Source organism: Mchenga conophoros, linkage group LG5, assembly GCF_057382185.1.
Source record: "Mchenga conophoros isolate Kocher_MC1m ecotype Shallow Benthic linkage group LG5, M_conophoros_male_GT1.1, whole genome shotgun sequence".
NCBI classification, from domain to species: domain Eukaryota; kingdom Metazoa; phylum Chordata; class Actinopteri; order Cichliformes; family Cichlidae; genus Mchenga; species Mchenga conophoros.
In genome coordinates this window covers 9487149-9503195 of record NC_140530.1, presented here as the reverse complement: position 1 = coordinate 9503195, position 16047 = coordinate 9487149, and the positions used below count along the sequence as shown (strand labels likewise).

At 42.9% G+C, this 16047-nt stretch overlaps 1 protein-coding gene across 11 annotated transcripts in view; it reads right to left on the bottom strand.

The window, feature by feature from the left end:
- Window positions 1-3713: 3713 nt before the first annotated feature.
- The window catches only part of frmd4ba (FERM domain containing 4Ba), a 42389-nt gene continuing 30055 nt past the window's right edge, over window positions 3714-16047 (bottom strand). For 2 of the 11 annotated variants that reach the window (XM_085273087.1, XM_085273079.1), the window contains exons 12-24: window positions 12803-12879; window positions 11266-11404; window positions 9952-10093; window positions 9720-9853; window positions 9524-9640; window positions 8904-9132; window positions 8708-8764; window positions 8485-8620; window positions 7517-7681; window positions 6658-7421; window positions 6428-6554; window positions 5821-6053; window positions 3714-5445 (exon numbers count right to left, since the gene is read on the bottom strand). In XM_085273087.1, the coding sequence (XP_085129213.1) occupies window positions 5384-5445; window positions 5821-6053; window positions 6428-6554; window positions 6658-7421; window positions 7517-7681; window positions 8485-8620; window positions 8708-8764; window positions 8904-9132; window positions 9524-9640; window positions 9720-9853; window positions 9952-10093; window positions 11266-11404; window positions 12803-12879 (2382 nt within the window). In that variant the 3' untranslated portion in view covers window positions 3714-5383. Of the gene's footprint in view, window positions 6054-6427; window positions 6555-6657; window positions 7422-7516; window positions 7682-8484; window positions 8621-8707; window positions 8765-8903; window positions 9133-9523; window positions 9641-9719; window positions 9854-9951; window positions 10094-11265; window positions 11405-12802; window positions 12880-16047 lie in introns of all 11 variants that reach the window. The other 9 variants (XR_014892425.1, XM_085273080.1, XM_085273086.1 and 6 more) reach the window with 9 other exon arrangements.

The following is a 16047-nucleotide window of genomic DNA, read 5'->3' as shown; positions in this document are numbered from 1 at the left end:
TGCCAAGAAGCTCGGAGGCTGGATTGAATAATCTGCTCACGCAAAATGTAACACCAGCTTCAGTCCACCAGCCCACCCGATGCTCATCCAAATAAAAAGTAGACAAAAGAGAGAGGACTGCTGTGTCTCAAGTCAAACTGCTTTGTCAATATTGTAAAATAAAGACTTCAAAGGTGACCCGTGACCATCAGTGTTCCCTCTGAATCTTTGAGTGCTTCATCTTGACAGTGATGGATTGGTTAACTTTACTTTCCTCTCCACTTACCCCAAATGCTAATCAGTGGGCTTGCAGTAGATTATAGTGCAGAGAGCTGACAGTAGATTCATCTGCACTCACTCACCTCCAAACCTGATTTAGTCGCTGTGTCAGCTTCTCTTTTATTGGATTCCATTTAAAATTGATTGCAGATAACAAGAATCCATCCAGAACCTAATGCTCTGTTATTCGGTTTGAAGCGGCAGCGAGGGGAAAACGAGAGGATGGTCCATGTTAACCCTTTGCTTTCTAAGTTTGCTGTAGATGATGATCTCTTCGCATTGCTCAGTTAGACTCAGCTGCTGGGTTTCCCCTCCTTTTTGTACTTCAGCACTGATTTATGTCCTGCGGTGCTTCATCAGCATCCATATTGTGAAACTTGGACGAGTGAGTATAAGCACCGGTGGCAGTCTAGTCAAGTAAAGTCATGTCTCAGAGGGCACAGTGGAAGCCCTTGTTCTAGCTGCTGATGCAGCTGCTGCGAAGATCGTATCGGCACGTGTGCTGCTGCACACCCAACAGGTGTGTGTGTGTTTGGTCTTTTCTTCTTCACAGTCTCTCCAGGAGTGAGGCCTCTTTTACACTCTACAATACCAAAATCTTGTTTCTGTGCATTTCTGGGCAAAAATCAGCTGCTTTCACCTGCTGTGCGCTTCTTGCACGGGTCACTGAGCAATGTACAGTACACAGTGCTTGCTTTTGCATGGTTACGCGTACTTGCTGTGCTGCCTTCCACTTGACCCCTGCGTCCCCACCCCCCTCCTTTTCCCTGAGAGGCTTTGGCTTGTGGCTAGCTAAGCTGGTTAGCTAGCCTCATAACTCAAACAGCCTGTCATTCAGCAGATCTCGGCTGCTTAGACCTACACCACAGTCGATCATGTGACCCATTAATGATGACCCACCATGACCTGTGCAGTCTGCTGTATCCTCATGTGAGCTGTTCCACCTTCCGGTTTGTCCATGGGCTTTTTGTTTTTTTTTGTTGTTGCTGTTGCCTCCTTTTGAAGGAAGAGACAGGAATGAGCTGTGAGAGCATGTGACCTGGTCAGCTAATCCAGTCGTTCACCTTTCATAGCTTGTCAGAGTCATTACTCCCTGAATCCTGGGGAAGTCGCAGGATTCGGGGAGTAAGCACAGCATGATTTCAAGCCATTTTAATCTCAGTTTGGCTGAGCCCTGTGGCTGCTCAGTTTAGTGTTTCATGTGTGACACTTCCTGTGTGTGCTACCATTGGGAACATTGTACATTCTATATTTAATAATCACTCAGTGTACAGCTGGTCTATTACAGTCTTTATCATATAACTGCCTGCACTGACGAAAATCAAGGATTAATGAAAAAAGTGAAACTGAACTAAAACATATTAGCTGCGGGGCTGTAATGCGGAAACAAGAAGCTGAAAGGTCCTAAAACGGACAGCCATGGAGCTTAGGGGATTTGGTGAGTTTTTCTTTTCCTTGAACTTATTTACACAAAAGAAAATGTATACAAAAGATGGACACCACGCCACCATGACGCCACCCATTGTTTATTTAAGTCCAGTTGTCAGGCATCGTGCGTGTGTTTCCGCCATTGCTATTGTCATTTTGGAAACAGACTTGCTGAACGAGGGGGGGGGGACCTGACAGAAAATCAACGGACAGTACCCACTCATGAGTTGTCATACACAAAATATGACCGTTATACTGGTTATATTACCTATATAAAGCAAGGCTGCCCAGCAGGCGGGTCATTTTCCACTTGGATCACTGTCCTTCTGGAGCTGTTTGAAATTTCTGTTCCCATTGTTGATTGTAACACATTTGCAGTTTATTATAGTTCATTTCAGTATTTTCACACATTGCTTGTAACAGCCACTTGACCTCATTCAGTTGCAAACTGATAGCAGACTGACTCCATCTTATCATTTTATCACCACATCAAGGCACCAAAGTCTTTTTGAAGAAGCCAACTGACAGCAAGTGGTCGTAGACATGGTCCCTGTCTACGAAGCGACCCCATCAAGGACACGAAGTGAGGAGTTCATTACACACATTCATGATAATTTGGGTTGTGCTGCAGTCTCCAACCACTCTCTTCCCTAGTTTGCCCCAAGGGTTGTTTTTCCCCATAAGCCTCTATGCAGAATGCAGGTCTAAGGCACTTCAGGATCCAGGAGCTGTGTCGATCATTTATGTACAATCTATGGTTCTCATGGTAATCTAATACACTATTCAACACTGTTTAGTGCAGGTTTAAATCAGAAACCATTCAGTCAATGAACTCGTAATACAGATATTTGATGCCAGTACTTCCAGTACTTGACAGGTTTCAATACTTTGCGTAACTGACGTTTCCATTAGTCACACAGGTATTGGAGTCCATGTACAGCCTTAATCCACTCTGCATTACAAGAGTTTTGTGTGTTGCGTTTTAGATAAAGAGAAAGTCAATAGAAATCTATTGTTTATGTAGTGAGGTGTCAGCTGGAACAGCCTCCCATGATGTGTAACTACAGCTGGTGTGGCGCGGCCGAGACAGGGAGACAGCTGGATGAAGAGCTCTCCCCCTCTTTCGCTGCCCGAGGAGCTGGAATTGTCCAAGACCTCCCTTGAGCTTGCTCAAGAAGCATAAAACTGAGAGGCACTCTGAGCAAGGAAAGCTGCTCAACTCTGGCCGTCTTAAAGAGGGGACCCGAGGCAGGATACATCGATAGAAAATGTGCAGCAGCACAGGAAGGAAAGGAAGGGGAATGGTAGTGAAAGGTTATAGTACAATGTGAAGGGAGGAGGGCTCGGATAACATGTGTAAAACAGACTTCTCATAACATGAATGCCTGCAGGGAGGGTTTGATGCTATAAACACTAGCTTGTCATTCACACAGAAGACACAAGGAGAGGTTTTATAGCCCATAGTGGGTGTGACAGCCTTTAAAGACTGGTTCGGTCGGTTTACAGCTTAAGAACCCGCACACACAAAAAAGCGCCTGGTTACACAGCAAGGCAGTGAGAAAGTACAGCAGAGCGACAGAACTCTGCAGAGCAGTGAGTTTCTAAAACCGGCTCATTTATTCACACTTGACTGTCATTATGAGTGATTGCAGCTCTGTATTCATTCATTCTTAAGATGCTCAAAAGAAAAAAACCCAGTACTTTAGAGTTATCTCTCTTACTATAATCTGCTTCCTTGAATGAACACCAGATAAGCAGCTTCCAAACCATTTATATGAGGAAAACTCATTTGTGTTGTGTTCTGCAGTCATTAAATGTAAATGACACTTTAGGTTTTCTACCTATTTTCCTTCTGGAAGTGGTGATTATTGCACTTTTATACCCAATTTCATTAACTGAATTGGCCCAGCAGACGTTCATTTAGCTAATTCAAAGGATTTGGATTTAAATCCTGTGTTGTCCTGCACTAAGGGGGATAAGACGCTTCGAAGGCTCAGTTTTAAATAAATATCACCCACAAACAAAAGCACTGGGAAATTCAATTTTTTTTAATCCAAACCATTGTAATTATACAAATTACTAAGAACCAGCTTAACAATAATTGTTTACTATATATTACATGCTTTTCAAATACATAAAAATGCTCTAAAATAATAAAAAAAGACTAAGCCAGTGTATTTACATACCAACATTTACACAGTTTTAATCTCTTGAGAGAAATTTGGAGCACCAGTCCATGATTTCCAGCATGGATGAAATAACCATGTTCAAAACAAAACAAAACTGGTTTTTCTGTCTTCCCACAGAGGCAGTAATATTCGAAACTGGTGACTCAGGTAATACTTAAGTGGTGCAACAAATAAGCATTTGGCTCAATTATGGTGTAAGTATTGACAGTGAAGCAAACTGAATACTTTGTAAATGACAAACGAGTGTAGAGACCGGAACGGTAACAGATGTTGTAATAGAAACGTGGATCAGGTGACTGCAGAATGTTTCCGGAAGTAGCCTTTTCTCTCGACTCCTATTTAACGAGTTCAGTGCTTCATTAATGACCTTATAAATCCGTGTCTAATCCTTCATGGTTACAGTGTTCATATGAGTGTGCAAGTAGCACAACAGGATCAGTCATGTTCTTTGTTCATTGCCGCTCGGTATCCTCTTAGAGCGACAGTTTTCGTCCTTGGTTCAGTATCTCTAAAGAGTAATGCTATACCCTTTGCTATACCATTCAGTCCACTGCAGGGCTTGGTATAGTTTCAGTGCACAGGTCCCATCACTACAAACACTCGCAACCCCATGATTAGACACTCCAATGGGGTTCTTGTTGTGATTTAAAATACAGGGATGGGCATCAGTTTGGCAACTGCATTCAAGAGATCCAGAAATGAGAATACTTCATTTAACGTGCTGAGTTCCACAGAAGTTAAATTCCTTCATTCTTTGGGTTCCTTTTACAAGGAAATTACAAAACAGGTAAGTGCAGTTTAAGGCACAGTGACGTTTTGTCAAGGTGAAGTTTTTGCACAGTTGTAAGGTATCCGGCTAAACTATTGTTCCTGGTTTTGAGTCTTCATGCCAGTAAAGCTGTTCTTCGGGGTCCATGTTAGTGTGCATTTGGCTGTTGATGTGGGAGTCCATTTGGCTGACATCTATATAGGATCTGTAATGAACACACAAAACAAACACATTAGGCTGCAAACTGCTGACTGTGACTGACTACGGGGTTAGAATCGATTAACCCTGGGCTGTGCATCTAAACTACAAAGGTAAAATGTCAATATAAAACAGCAATGTGAGCCATCACCTGTGTTTCAGATTTTGTAATGTGAATGCTGATTTCAAAGCCAGGGTCAAACATTCTCACCCAGTTATAAGGCAGATGCACACAGACACAATAGCCGTCTATACACAAACACATGGCCTTCCAATGCAACAGTGCTCAGGGGTCACATTTTCCCTTTGCCACACAAGTGCTCTCCCACCACCACCACGAGGCACCAAAGTTCGTCAGTGAAATCAAATGATCTGGTGCTTTCTGTCAGTCCCTGCTATGCATAAAAATTAACACATCACCATCACCATGTGGGGAAGTTTTTACACTTTCTCACCCTTTCTTCTCTCCTGTGACTTTGATTATTGGGGGGGAGGGGATAATTTTCCTGGTCAGTAGCATAGGAAGCACCACCACACCTCTCTAAATACCCAGGGGGGCATGCCATCCTATCACATCCTCGCCACTCAAACTCTGGGAGACATCTGTGCATGAGAGGGGGGCAAAGGTCAGTGGTGAATGAAAGCGCATGGGCAAAGAGTGGAGGGAAAAAACAAACAAACAAAAACAAACAAAATCTTGACAGTAAAGGAAGACTGCGGAGAAATGTGACCACTGGATGACAATGTGGCAGTTGAGGAGGAAGTAGGACAAGCATATTTATATTTTTTTATATTTTTTCTTAAGGAAGCCATGCAATCACAGTATCAGACATGACACTGAATGATCAGTCAAACATCTCAAAAATGCAAAGTTCACTTCAAAACATCAACAAGCAGACTCACGAGTCAGACTGCGGGCACACTAAAAGAAGCAACTGCACGGGGTCTGGCCGATGCTGTTTACTTACTATGAGCTACCTTTAGAAAAAGACACCTTACTGAGCCTGTGCCCTCTGGAGGATTGTGGCTGCGCAGGGCTGGAGGCCACCTGCCTGACCCGACAGCCAGGGGAGTAGTAGGAGGAGGGGGAGGAGGAGGGAAAGGAAGAAGAGGGCAGGGAGGAAGTGGAAGGATAACCAGAGGAGGAAGAACTAGCAGGGATAAAGGCACAGCACCTCTGGCCATCAGGGCTGTGCCAGGAGTCGCCATATCTATAAGAGAGCAGGGGCCAGTGGACAGTTAGGGAGAGCAGAACCATTTTTAAGCTCTTAGGAGGAACTGACTGCGGGCAGCACAGATCCTCTAATCCCATCAATGAATACGGCTGTGAAATTAAACACTGGCCTGTTTGTGGATTCAGTTTCATAATTTATAGGTGAAGGTAAAGAAAAGATGAAATTGGCAACACATTATTTCACATTGCTGATGGGTGTAAGGGATAAAACACCAAATAGCAGCTCGTGTTTTCTGTAGCCATTCCCTCTAGGTAATTAAACACTAGCACTTAACTCTGAGGATAAGAAGGATCAGGGAGTGGCTTATTGGATAAGTAGAAGAGCTGAGGGCCAGGTTTTTCCCATCTTACCTGCTGTGGGCGGAGTGGGCGTAGGAGGCTGTGCTGTAAGAGAAAGACTGCGGTGCATGCACGGGCATGTCATATTCCAGCATAGCACTGCCGGTCATGTGACTGTGCCAGTTTCCACTGGAGGCTACTGAGGACATGGCAGAAAAATGGTACAAGTCAGAAAACAACCCACCAACATGTAGAACCAGTGTTAGAAACATAATTCAGAGGACATTGTGAAATTGTCTAACCTGACGAGTAGGAAAGGTTCCTGCTGCTGTAGGCTTGTGGTGCATGTGTGGTTGGATAGCCCAGACTCTGCTGGGAGCCTCTGTCATACTCATAGTCGTACGCAGCCTGTTTTTGTGCAGTGTTACGTTTGTACCAGCCTCTCAAGTGTTCAGCCACCAGGGCCTTCTGGATGTTCTTGTTGATCTGTTCGTTGCTTCGAGGCACTGGACGCTGCCTGGATGGCCGTATCGTGGCGTACACGTTCTGTGATGCACCGTCTATCTCGTCATTACCGTAGTGACCATACACGCTGGGGCTTTGATAAGCTGTTTGGGTGTGGTGGTAGGAAGGGTTAACATTATAGTGTCCCTCCATTTCATTGTCGTAAACATAGACTCCATTGGAGTAAGGCTCCGGTTCTGCGTAGTTGGGATAGCCTGTGACATAGTAGGCTGTTGTGGTGGGCCGAGCCCGAGGCTGGTAGCCATAGCACCGAGTGTCTGGCTGAGCCAGGTTGGGCATGCTGCCCGTGTTGGCGTACATGTCTTTTCTGTGGCGCCCGCGCACTCTGCGCCCGTGGGTGTGGTGGTTACCAGGGACGCTGTATTCCACACTAGACTGGCTTGTGTAGGAGGAACCGTCATCGAGCATCTCGGTGCTGTTGCTGCGTCGAGCTGACGGGACAGTCAGTGTTGGCATGGATGGTTTGGTCTCGATCATGAGCTGAGACTGTGACTCCAGACTCCCGCTACGCTGGCGGAAGTGTTGTGGAGAATCCTCTGATCTGCAATTAAAATTAAAGTTTAGTGAATGTAATGCATAAGAGCAGTTTATGAAGCGGGTCTTCAAAATAATGAAAGAACTACATAAAGCTCATACCTCAGCTGTGTGCTGCTGTATGCGTTGCGGGTGAGGAGGGGAGTGGGTGGCATGCTGCGTGCATCACGTGGCTGCCTGGAAGCTGCTTTACATGGGCTGCTGTAGACCGATAAGGTGTCATTGTGACTGTAATGGTGCGCTTCCTGGTCTTGGTCATAATGTAATCTAGAACACAGATAGGAAATATGTTCAGATGATTAACACCACTATCTTCTTGACAGTAAATCTAGGAAAGGAAGAAAAAAAAAAGGAAAAAACAAAACAGGTTTGCTCGACTGCGGCACTTTAGTCATTCCTTACACCTGAATGAGTTCCACTGCATAGACCATTAATCTTTTCATGCAGCAGCAAGCATTATGACTTTTACCACCCTTCTTTTAAATGAACCTGAGAGTAAAACATCACCCACACCACTCTAAACACTAACGCAGTAGCTGGTGTTTAAACAACATTTCCAGCACCGCCTTCTGTTTCCCTTTTCCTCTCAGCTTGGGATTGTTGTTTGCTCCTTTACAGGCAGAGACATGTTGTTTTTTCATCTATTTTTAAAGCCGGTGTGTTTGGGCTGATAAGCAGACTGTTGGAGAGGCAGGAGAAGGAGGGAGGAGGTTGACTGTCAGGAATGTAGCTCTGGATCTACTCTACAGGTCTGTACTAGCTTCACGCTTCAGGCCCCTGGAGAAACAACAGGCATTGCGTATCTCCACAGAAAAACAGTTCAGCCATGTTTCCCTGTCATCAGTCATCATACCCATCAATCCAGTGGTTCTCTCAACTTGCCTACATGTATCTTTGTTTTTATTTTCTAGCATTTTACACGCATACTTCCAACTGCCTGTGTGTTGAGCTCTGCCTGTATACTGTGTCTGAACAGAGTTGTGTAGTTGCTCACATTCAGTCTCCTCTTCAGTCACAGTGTTAGGACACTAATAAAGTATGCTCCATGAGTGTGGGTGCTGGTCGCATACCTGCTGTCTGCGAGCTGGTCATTGGCAGAGGCTCGTCTGTCTTTATTGTAATGAGCATCCAGAGTGTCTGCGTGGTGTGGTCTGGGGGAGTATTGGACTGAACGAGACCGCTGCCTCTGGGAGCCAAGCTCATCATCTGGGAATGAAAAGTCATTGTTTTAAGTATAACTCATTCATAAATGAGATGGGATTTAGGAAGCACATGCACACTGAGCACACTAACCATCATCCAGAGTGAGGCTGTCAGATAGCGAGCTGAGTTCTGAAGGCTGGGGATCATCTGGTCAGAGGACAGAGAGAGACAAGTGTTCTAAGAAATGTCTCTGATATTATTATCCACAGTCTTGTCTCACTATGACTAATGTTCTACAAGCTCTGATATGCAAGTATGTGTCACTGCCACTGTTCGTGAAATCTACCTCGTAAGATCAGTGAGGCTCTCTGAGTGGGTTTCTGTCCTTTTTTGACCCTGTAGTCGTTGATCTGTTTCTCAATCTCTTCCAGGTTTCTCATAGCGTCAAGATAGTTGTGCTTCCTTTTCCTTTTCACAGTCTTGCACAGGTCAGCCTCATTGGCTAGCTTCATGGCTGCTTCCACAATCTTTTGCTGCAAGGCAAACCGACTCTCCAGATTCCTCAGATGTGGATCCTGTAGGAAAACACAAGACTGACACAGTTAATGGGGACTTTCCAAAAAACACACAGATCTTGTTGGAGCAGAGGCACCCATATGAACAAAGAAACAGACATAAAGCACTCAAAGCTAAAAACACAAAGACATCAGTCTTTTAGAGTCATTTTATATACTCATCTTTAGTTAAAGACAGAAACTAGGTACAGCTCCCCATAAGAGTCTCATATGATATGTTACACAGTGTAGGCCTCAAAAACAGAACTGAACTCCAAAAGCCTCACTTTAAAAAGTCAGCTGATCTAAATGAGCCGTAGCTAAACAACAACAGTGGGGCACTAATGGTGTTTCAAGTGTCACAGCAGCCTCACACAGCAAAACCACAGCACAAACAAATATCTGCATTCACCTCATCATAGGGGAAAAGATCATCCAGTTTGAAGGCTGTCCCAACACGCCGTCGCACGTGAGGAACCTTCTCACCTGTGGCCAGGGGATATTCCTTAGGCAATCTTCCTGTAAGCTCCTGCAAATGAGAATAGCAGCCAGAAGTCAGCTGAGAATTTGACACTTTTGGAAACAAATCCAGTAAGACAGACACTCACAGCTTCTCTTAAGCAGATCTTTTTCAGTTCTTCAAGTTTTGCTGACAGTTTGTCTTGAAGTTCCTTTTCCTTCTTTTTCAATTCAGCGATCTTCTCTTTCTTCTGTTCCTCGCTGACTTCAGAGTCAGCAGAACCTGGAACAGGGACAAAATAAAATAAAAAAAATTAATACATTATCACCTATCAATCTGATGTAGAATAGAAGTCATTATTTGATTATCTGTCTGCTTACCAGTTGAGATTAGGCTTCCATTGCTGGCCATTATTAGGTGATTTTTGCTCTCAATACTGGAAAGTTTAGTGATCCGGGGGGCGGAGATCTCAGTGAGGTCTACTGCGATGTCTCCTGAACTCCTGGTAGTGGTCATCTTTGACTGTAAGTGAGGAAAGAGAAGATTAGGAGGAGAAAAGGGAAGGCGATAGTATTTAATTTTATTGATAGCACAGTGCATCATGACAGCTGCAGTGGCATGCTAAATATTTATCATCAATTGACTTCATTGACTTCCTGTGCATGGCATCAAACCTGACATGCCATGCGCCTCCAAGACATAGCCTGAATAACTTCATATAACTGCAACCGCACACACTCAACCATCTTAACTATGAAATGCACATAACACACATAACACCTGCCTCAGTGCTCAAGCCCAGTGTGCGTTTCCAGAAGAGTTGAACACTTGTTCCAGGATCTTTGCTTTTAATTCACAGTGTATTTTACTTTTCTGTGCTTTCCAAACTAAATACTTTCTTTGTGCACATATGCCTTATCCCTTATCCCTTATCCCCCCACCTTAAGCTACAAATAAAACAAAAATACGTAAAATACTACAATTCTATGATGAATACTATATCCACAACATCATAAAAGTATTTCCTGGGGTGCAATTTCAAGCACTTTGTGCACTTTCAGTTTCATTTTGCAAAAGTGAATTAGAGAGGGTCTGGTTACATGAATTATAACAGCTTTTAAACTTAAGACCTAACAACCTTCCAACATAAAACTCAATGGCATGGAATCTGTTTACTTTAAAACTGGAAGCCCTCGATAAACTCTGAGTCAAGATATTTACACTAGTCACGAGTAAGGGACACGGATCAGGCAGTGTATCACATGAAGAACAGTCATTGTTGTAAAAGGCTGTGACACAACAAACCGTTTAAACATCATTCGGTCACTGTTCAAACTGAAAAAGACTGCAAGCTTTTCTTTGTTGCAATCCATCTAGAGGTTACTCCTTTTACAGCCTACTGAAAATAGGTCAACACCACAAGACAAACTAAAAACATGCAAATAACAAGAAGATTTAGCATTCAAAATTTAAAAACTAAAAACAAGGAAAAAGTCCATTATGGTCTCTTCAATCTTATGATTGACTCTACTCCGAGAAACCACCATGCATATTCTCTAAACACATCAAACAGTGTAAATTACTGGTGTAAACTGGTGTAGAGTGTTTCTTTGTGTTTCACAATAGAAAAACTGGCAGACAGTGTGAACAAAGCAAAGTGAATCATGGAGGAGAAAAAACAGGCAGACACTCACTTTGCTTTGCTTCATGTCCAGGTAAAACTGGTGCTGACTGATGGCCATCACCCAGATGGTTTTAATTAGTGAATGGCTGGCATACCACGTGTGAATAACCAGGCCAGACTGTCCAAAGGTTCGCTTGGTCACTGCTCTTCTGTAGAAGATAAGATGGACATCCAATACTTGCTGTATTGCAGATACAATCTGTTTAATTGCTTAAATTCGAGTGCCTATAATATGTTCATTTAAAGATTCCTCATTTTATTTTGGGTGTGTACCTAAAGCCCAGTGTGCCCCAAACAGTCCCAGGAAATATAAGCCAAACTAATGCTGGTCTAAGATCTGTTGGCTGGTATCAACAGTATGAATCTGGTATGTATCCAGAAAAGACTACTCGTCATATCATCCCATAAAGCACAAGGTTTTAATCAACTTGTTTTTCATGTATTTATATTACAAATATATATATTACAAGGGAATGACAGTAAAAAAGAAAAAAAAATCCAGCCAAGTTTAGCTTCCACTATAGCACAAAGAGAAAAAACAGTAACCCACAGCCAATTCTTATTTATTGTTTTCAAATCAATCTTTAAGTCATTTTTGATTGTCCTTCAGTATTACGGTGCTCACTTAGCTCTGGCCTGTGGGCAAATGATCAAATGCTTACTTCAGCCACATTAGCTCGCAGCATAGTGCAACTACAGACTCTCCTATTCTTGTGAGAACACTGTCATCAAAAACTAATCCACTGGGTGCTCAGTTTCTCAGAGAGCATTAGAAACTTCTAAAAGTCAGCTCTTACTGGCAGCAAAAGAACATGCTTGTTTGTGGATGAAACATTTTAAAGTCAGACCTAGTGGACACAGCTCTAGCAAGTTGGCGAAAATGGAGAATGCGAGGCAGTCATTCTATGCTTAAGGGAGTGCCAAACTAGCTGCTAGCTAGTTAACCTGATTACAGAGCGATAACATGGATAACACATTTATATGGGTACATAAAGGAAGTAAGGGCTCAAGTGTCAACGAAGCATTTCACGTAGTTCAGCAACAGTGTTTGTTATCCAACTACAGAACCCGTTACATACATAACAGCTATATAACAAATCAAAGGAAATTAGAAATAACTAGACAGCACAAGGAGAACAAAAATATTATTAAATCTAATTAAAACTAATAATTAAAACTTCTAGATCTCTGTGTAATAATATACTAAGTAGATATGAGGAATAATTTTAAATCTGAAGCTGTCTGTTAGGTTTAATAATGGCTTTAACTGCTGGAAGTGGCACATTAAAGCTTGTGTTAAGGGCAGAGGGCTTATAACAACCTTAGAATAATAAACAGCCACTGAGCAGCAGGAAAAGACTCATTTAACAGACATGTTAAAAGGCTTTAACAAGGTGTCCTAAATGGGCCAGTGGCTGCAGATGACCTTCACAGTGTGTAAGGTGTAGGATAAGGAAGCAAGAGCAGTTGCTAAAATGGGAACACTTCAGAATACAAGGAAAGCAGCTATTAGGTTAAGTGAAGATAAAGTGGGTTTGTCTTCTGACCTGTGCGGGTCGTTCACTTCCACTGAAAACTTCTTCTCACGGAAATACAAATTCTCCAACTGCTTCCACTGAAACAACTGCAGAGACACAGAGAGGGTTCGGCGGAAAGGAGGGGAAGGGACAGACAGAGATAGATTACACATCACTGAGCACACATCAGCCAACACAACACTATAGAAATATGGATTTACATTACATGAACAAAAAAGAGGAATCAATACCACCAAAAGATACTAAGCAGAGAGGTGGGTATCTAGAAAACTGGCTTAGATTCAGCCACAGCAGCCTGCCTGTGAACACGGTTTATAACGTATACAAAATAACTGCTCAAGTCATGAATGGGACTCAGTGGGCCAGCCAGTCAGGTGTAAGTTCAGGCTAACAAAAGAGTAATTATGAAGCTGCTGCAACTGCAGGAACAAAACTGTGCCAGGCAGCAAGCCAGCTTTTCATTTCTCTCTGTTGAAGAGAACAGACACGACTTCTCTGTGTCAGAAGAAACATCTGTTCTACCGATACGGAAACAACTCAAACAGATTTAAAGTTTTTGTTGCCTTTCAAGAACTCTTTTCTGCTCACGTACAGGAAAAAACATAATAATAAGACCAAAACAATGGGGCTGCCAGTGTTCATAGAAACTGCTTTACCTGATACCAACTCACGAGACAAGGACTGAAACGCCCCATTGTACAAAAACGTATATATATACACACACACACACACATGCTTCTCGGGCTAAGAATCCAGTATCCAGTTCCATTTTCAGAGTTTATTCTCAGTAAAACAAGTACAGCACATCACAGCAGTGACAGACACAATGCTTTACACATTACAGAAAGCACAGCACACTAACAATCTAGAGAAGAGCACAAAGATACTAAAACATGCCAACTTAAAGATTATTTAAATCAGCCTGACAGGTAACTAGTGGACACCACAACATGGCTTACCGTGAACGTTGTATCTGTGCTTATCAAATCTCTGAGGAATTCTCTGGACTTGTATTGAATCCTTTGACTTTCCCACAGGGCTTGAGCTTCTTCGAACAATACTCTCTCTTGTCTGTTGTGAAGCCAGATAGGTGTTGCAAGAGTTTTGGTTGAGATAGCCACGCCCCCCCACCCCCCTCCTTAACCCCAACCCCTCCTCCACCTCTCTCTCCTCCTACGATAGCAGGGACACCTCCTGCAGCCTCCAGTGCTTAGTACTGCTCTGCACTCTCTTTCCCCCCCCCTTCTCTTCTACGCAGCTCTCTTCCTTTTTGGTCAAACCAGATAAGCAGGTTGTACACAACTATTTGATGAACCAGATATTTCACCTTTGCTCTGCTTACTGTCACTCACAGACATTTAAATGCCCCACACTAAATGTGGGAAGTGTTCTGCCGCCCTTACTGTAAACAGAAGACGGAGCACTGCCATGTATAATAATCCACTACAACCATCTCCCCCACCAAGAAAACATGCTGGCAATAAGTAACTTTGGGATAATCATTAATAGCAGTGGCTTTCTTTGCCATTGTGAGAGCAAGTGAGCACACAGCATGGCCCAAATTACCCTACAACCTGAGCCTACAATACTGAAACTGTACATAAATGCTTAGTTCAAACAGGGTATTCCAGCATGACAGATCATTCCACTAAATACTGCACTCCTAGCAGCTGGTAGACACATTTAAAGACCTAATTTTCTTGTGGAGGTCCTCACGAAAATTACCACTGTCTAGTCACCACCATTTAACATCAATCACACAGTAACAACTGATACTTGTGTTGGCTCACTCATTCTGCTAGAGAAACTTCACACCTGTGTGCCAGCGCATAATAAAACTCTAAGGCGGCTTCTGGTAGAACCACTGCTCGAAAAAATGTTAGAGATGTGACACACCTCAAACTCGGCAATCACGCGACCTCTCAAAGAGGAAACAGTCCATGAAATCACCCAGATCACATTTAGAGAAAGCAGAATCAGTTTGCTAAAACCAGAAAACTAACCGGAATTAACAGCACACAAAAATTTTCTGTCTTCATTTTCTGTCATCTTCCTTGTTTTTGCCAAATGTGTCATTACAGGCAGGTGGAAGTGTGCCAGAAATGCCTGTGGTTTCAGATGGGATCAGGCTGTTCTCATGGAGACACACCCACAAGCCCAAGGACCCCCAGGGCCACAAGTCCTCAAAAATCATACATGGATTTTAAAATGGAGCCCTGACTCACATGCCAATACAGAAAAAGATCTGCCACACCCATCACAGAGTACGTCACATACCAGGGTTCTACTTGAACACTGTACATTTCCATGGCATGACACAACATGACACACAGCTCAAAGTAGTGATAAACTGATAAAAATGTAGCTCCTGGAACAAAAAACATCCTGTTTTATTTCATAACAGGAGTGAGGTGAGTTGAGTGAAAATAGGAAAACAACAAAAACACACACCATAGAAAAGAAGTTTGTTCAGTTTTTATTTTTCTTGAACAGAGAGTGAGAACACTTTTATACCCCCAGCTGACACTGTCTCGTAATGACCTGAAGACTGGTTTTGGTTCTGCTGGCTCATCGTACGTGTGGACCAGCATGAGGTCCCATTACATGAAGGGAGAGAGCCCAAGTGACGCAGAGAGAGAGAGAGGGAGACTGACTCCTGGTTTAATTTAAGAAGAAATTAAATGTCGACTTGCCATCTGCCTGAGTCCCAGAAACAGTTGTGGCACTCCAGTTTTGCTCCTTCATATTAAAGCATCACAGGCTTCCTAATTACAATTCTGCATCTTTTTCCTCCCATTCCACATTCAGATCTTTGGGATAGATAATCAGTGGGTATTATCTACATGCTTACATACAGTTCCATTATGTATGCATAATGGAAGCGGGAGAGTATTCACTTTACTAAATATGTCACTTTTCTAAAGCACAGCAGGGAAAGGGGCCTTTTCAGTTTCAGGGTATTCAGTTAAAAGTGATCAAAGTGGGGTGTGTGGAAAGAAGATAATATTGGGTTAAGCTATCATAGCTGCTTTTTAGTTTTACTAGACTTATACAATCAAAAAAATAAAAAAGCAGCACTGAGCAAATGTTTTGTCCTCTTTAAATCAGCACTACAACAATGGCAGCAAGTACTAATTTCCTGTTATCTATTTAATGAAAAACTGTTCAAAGCAACATTGTTGAGAAGGGAAAATGTTCACACAGAATTGAAAATTACATTTAAAACTGCCGTGATGGTCAACTGACCTCCCCTT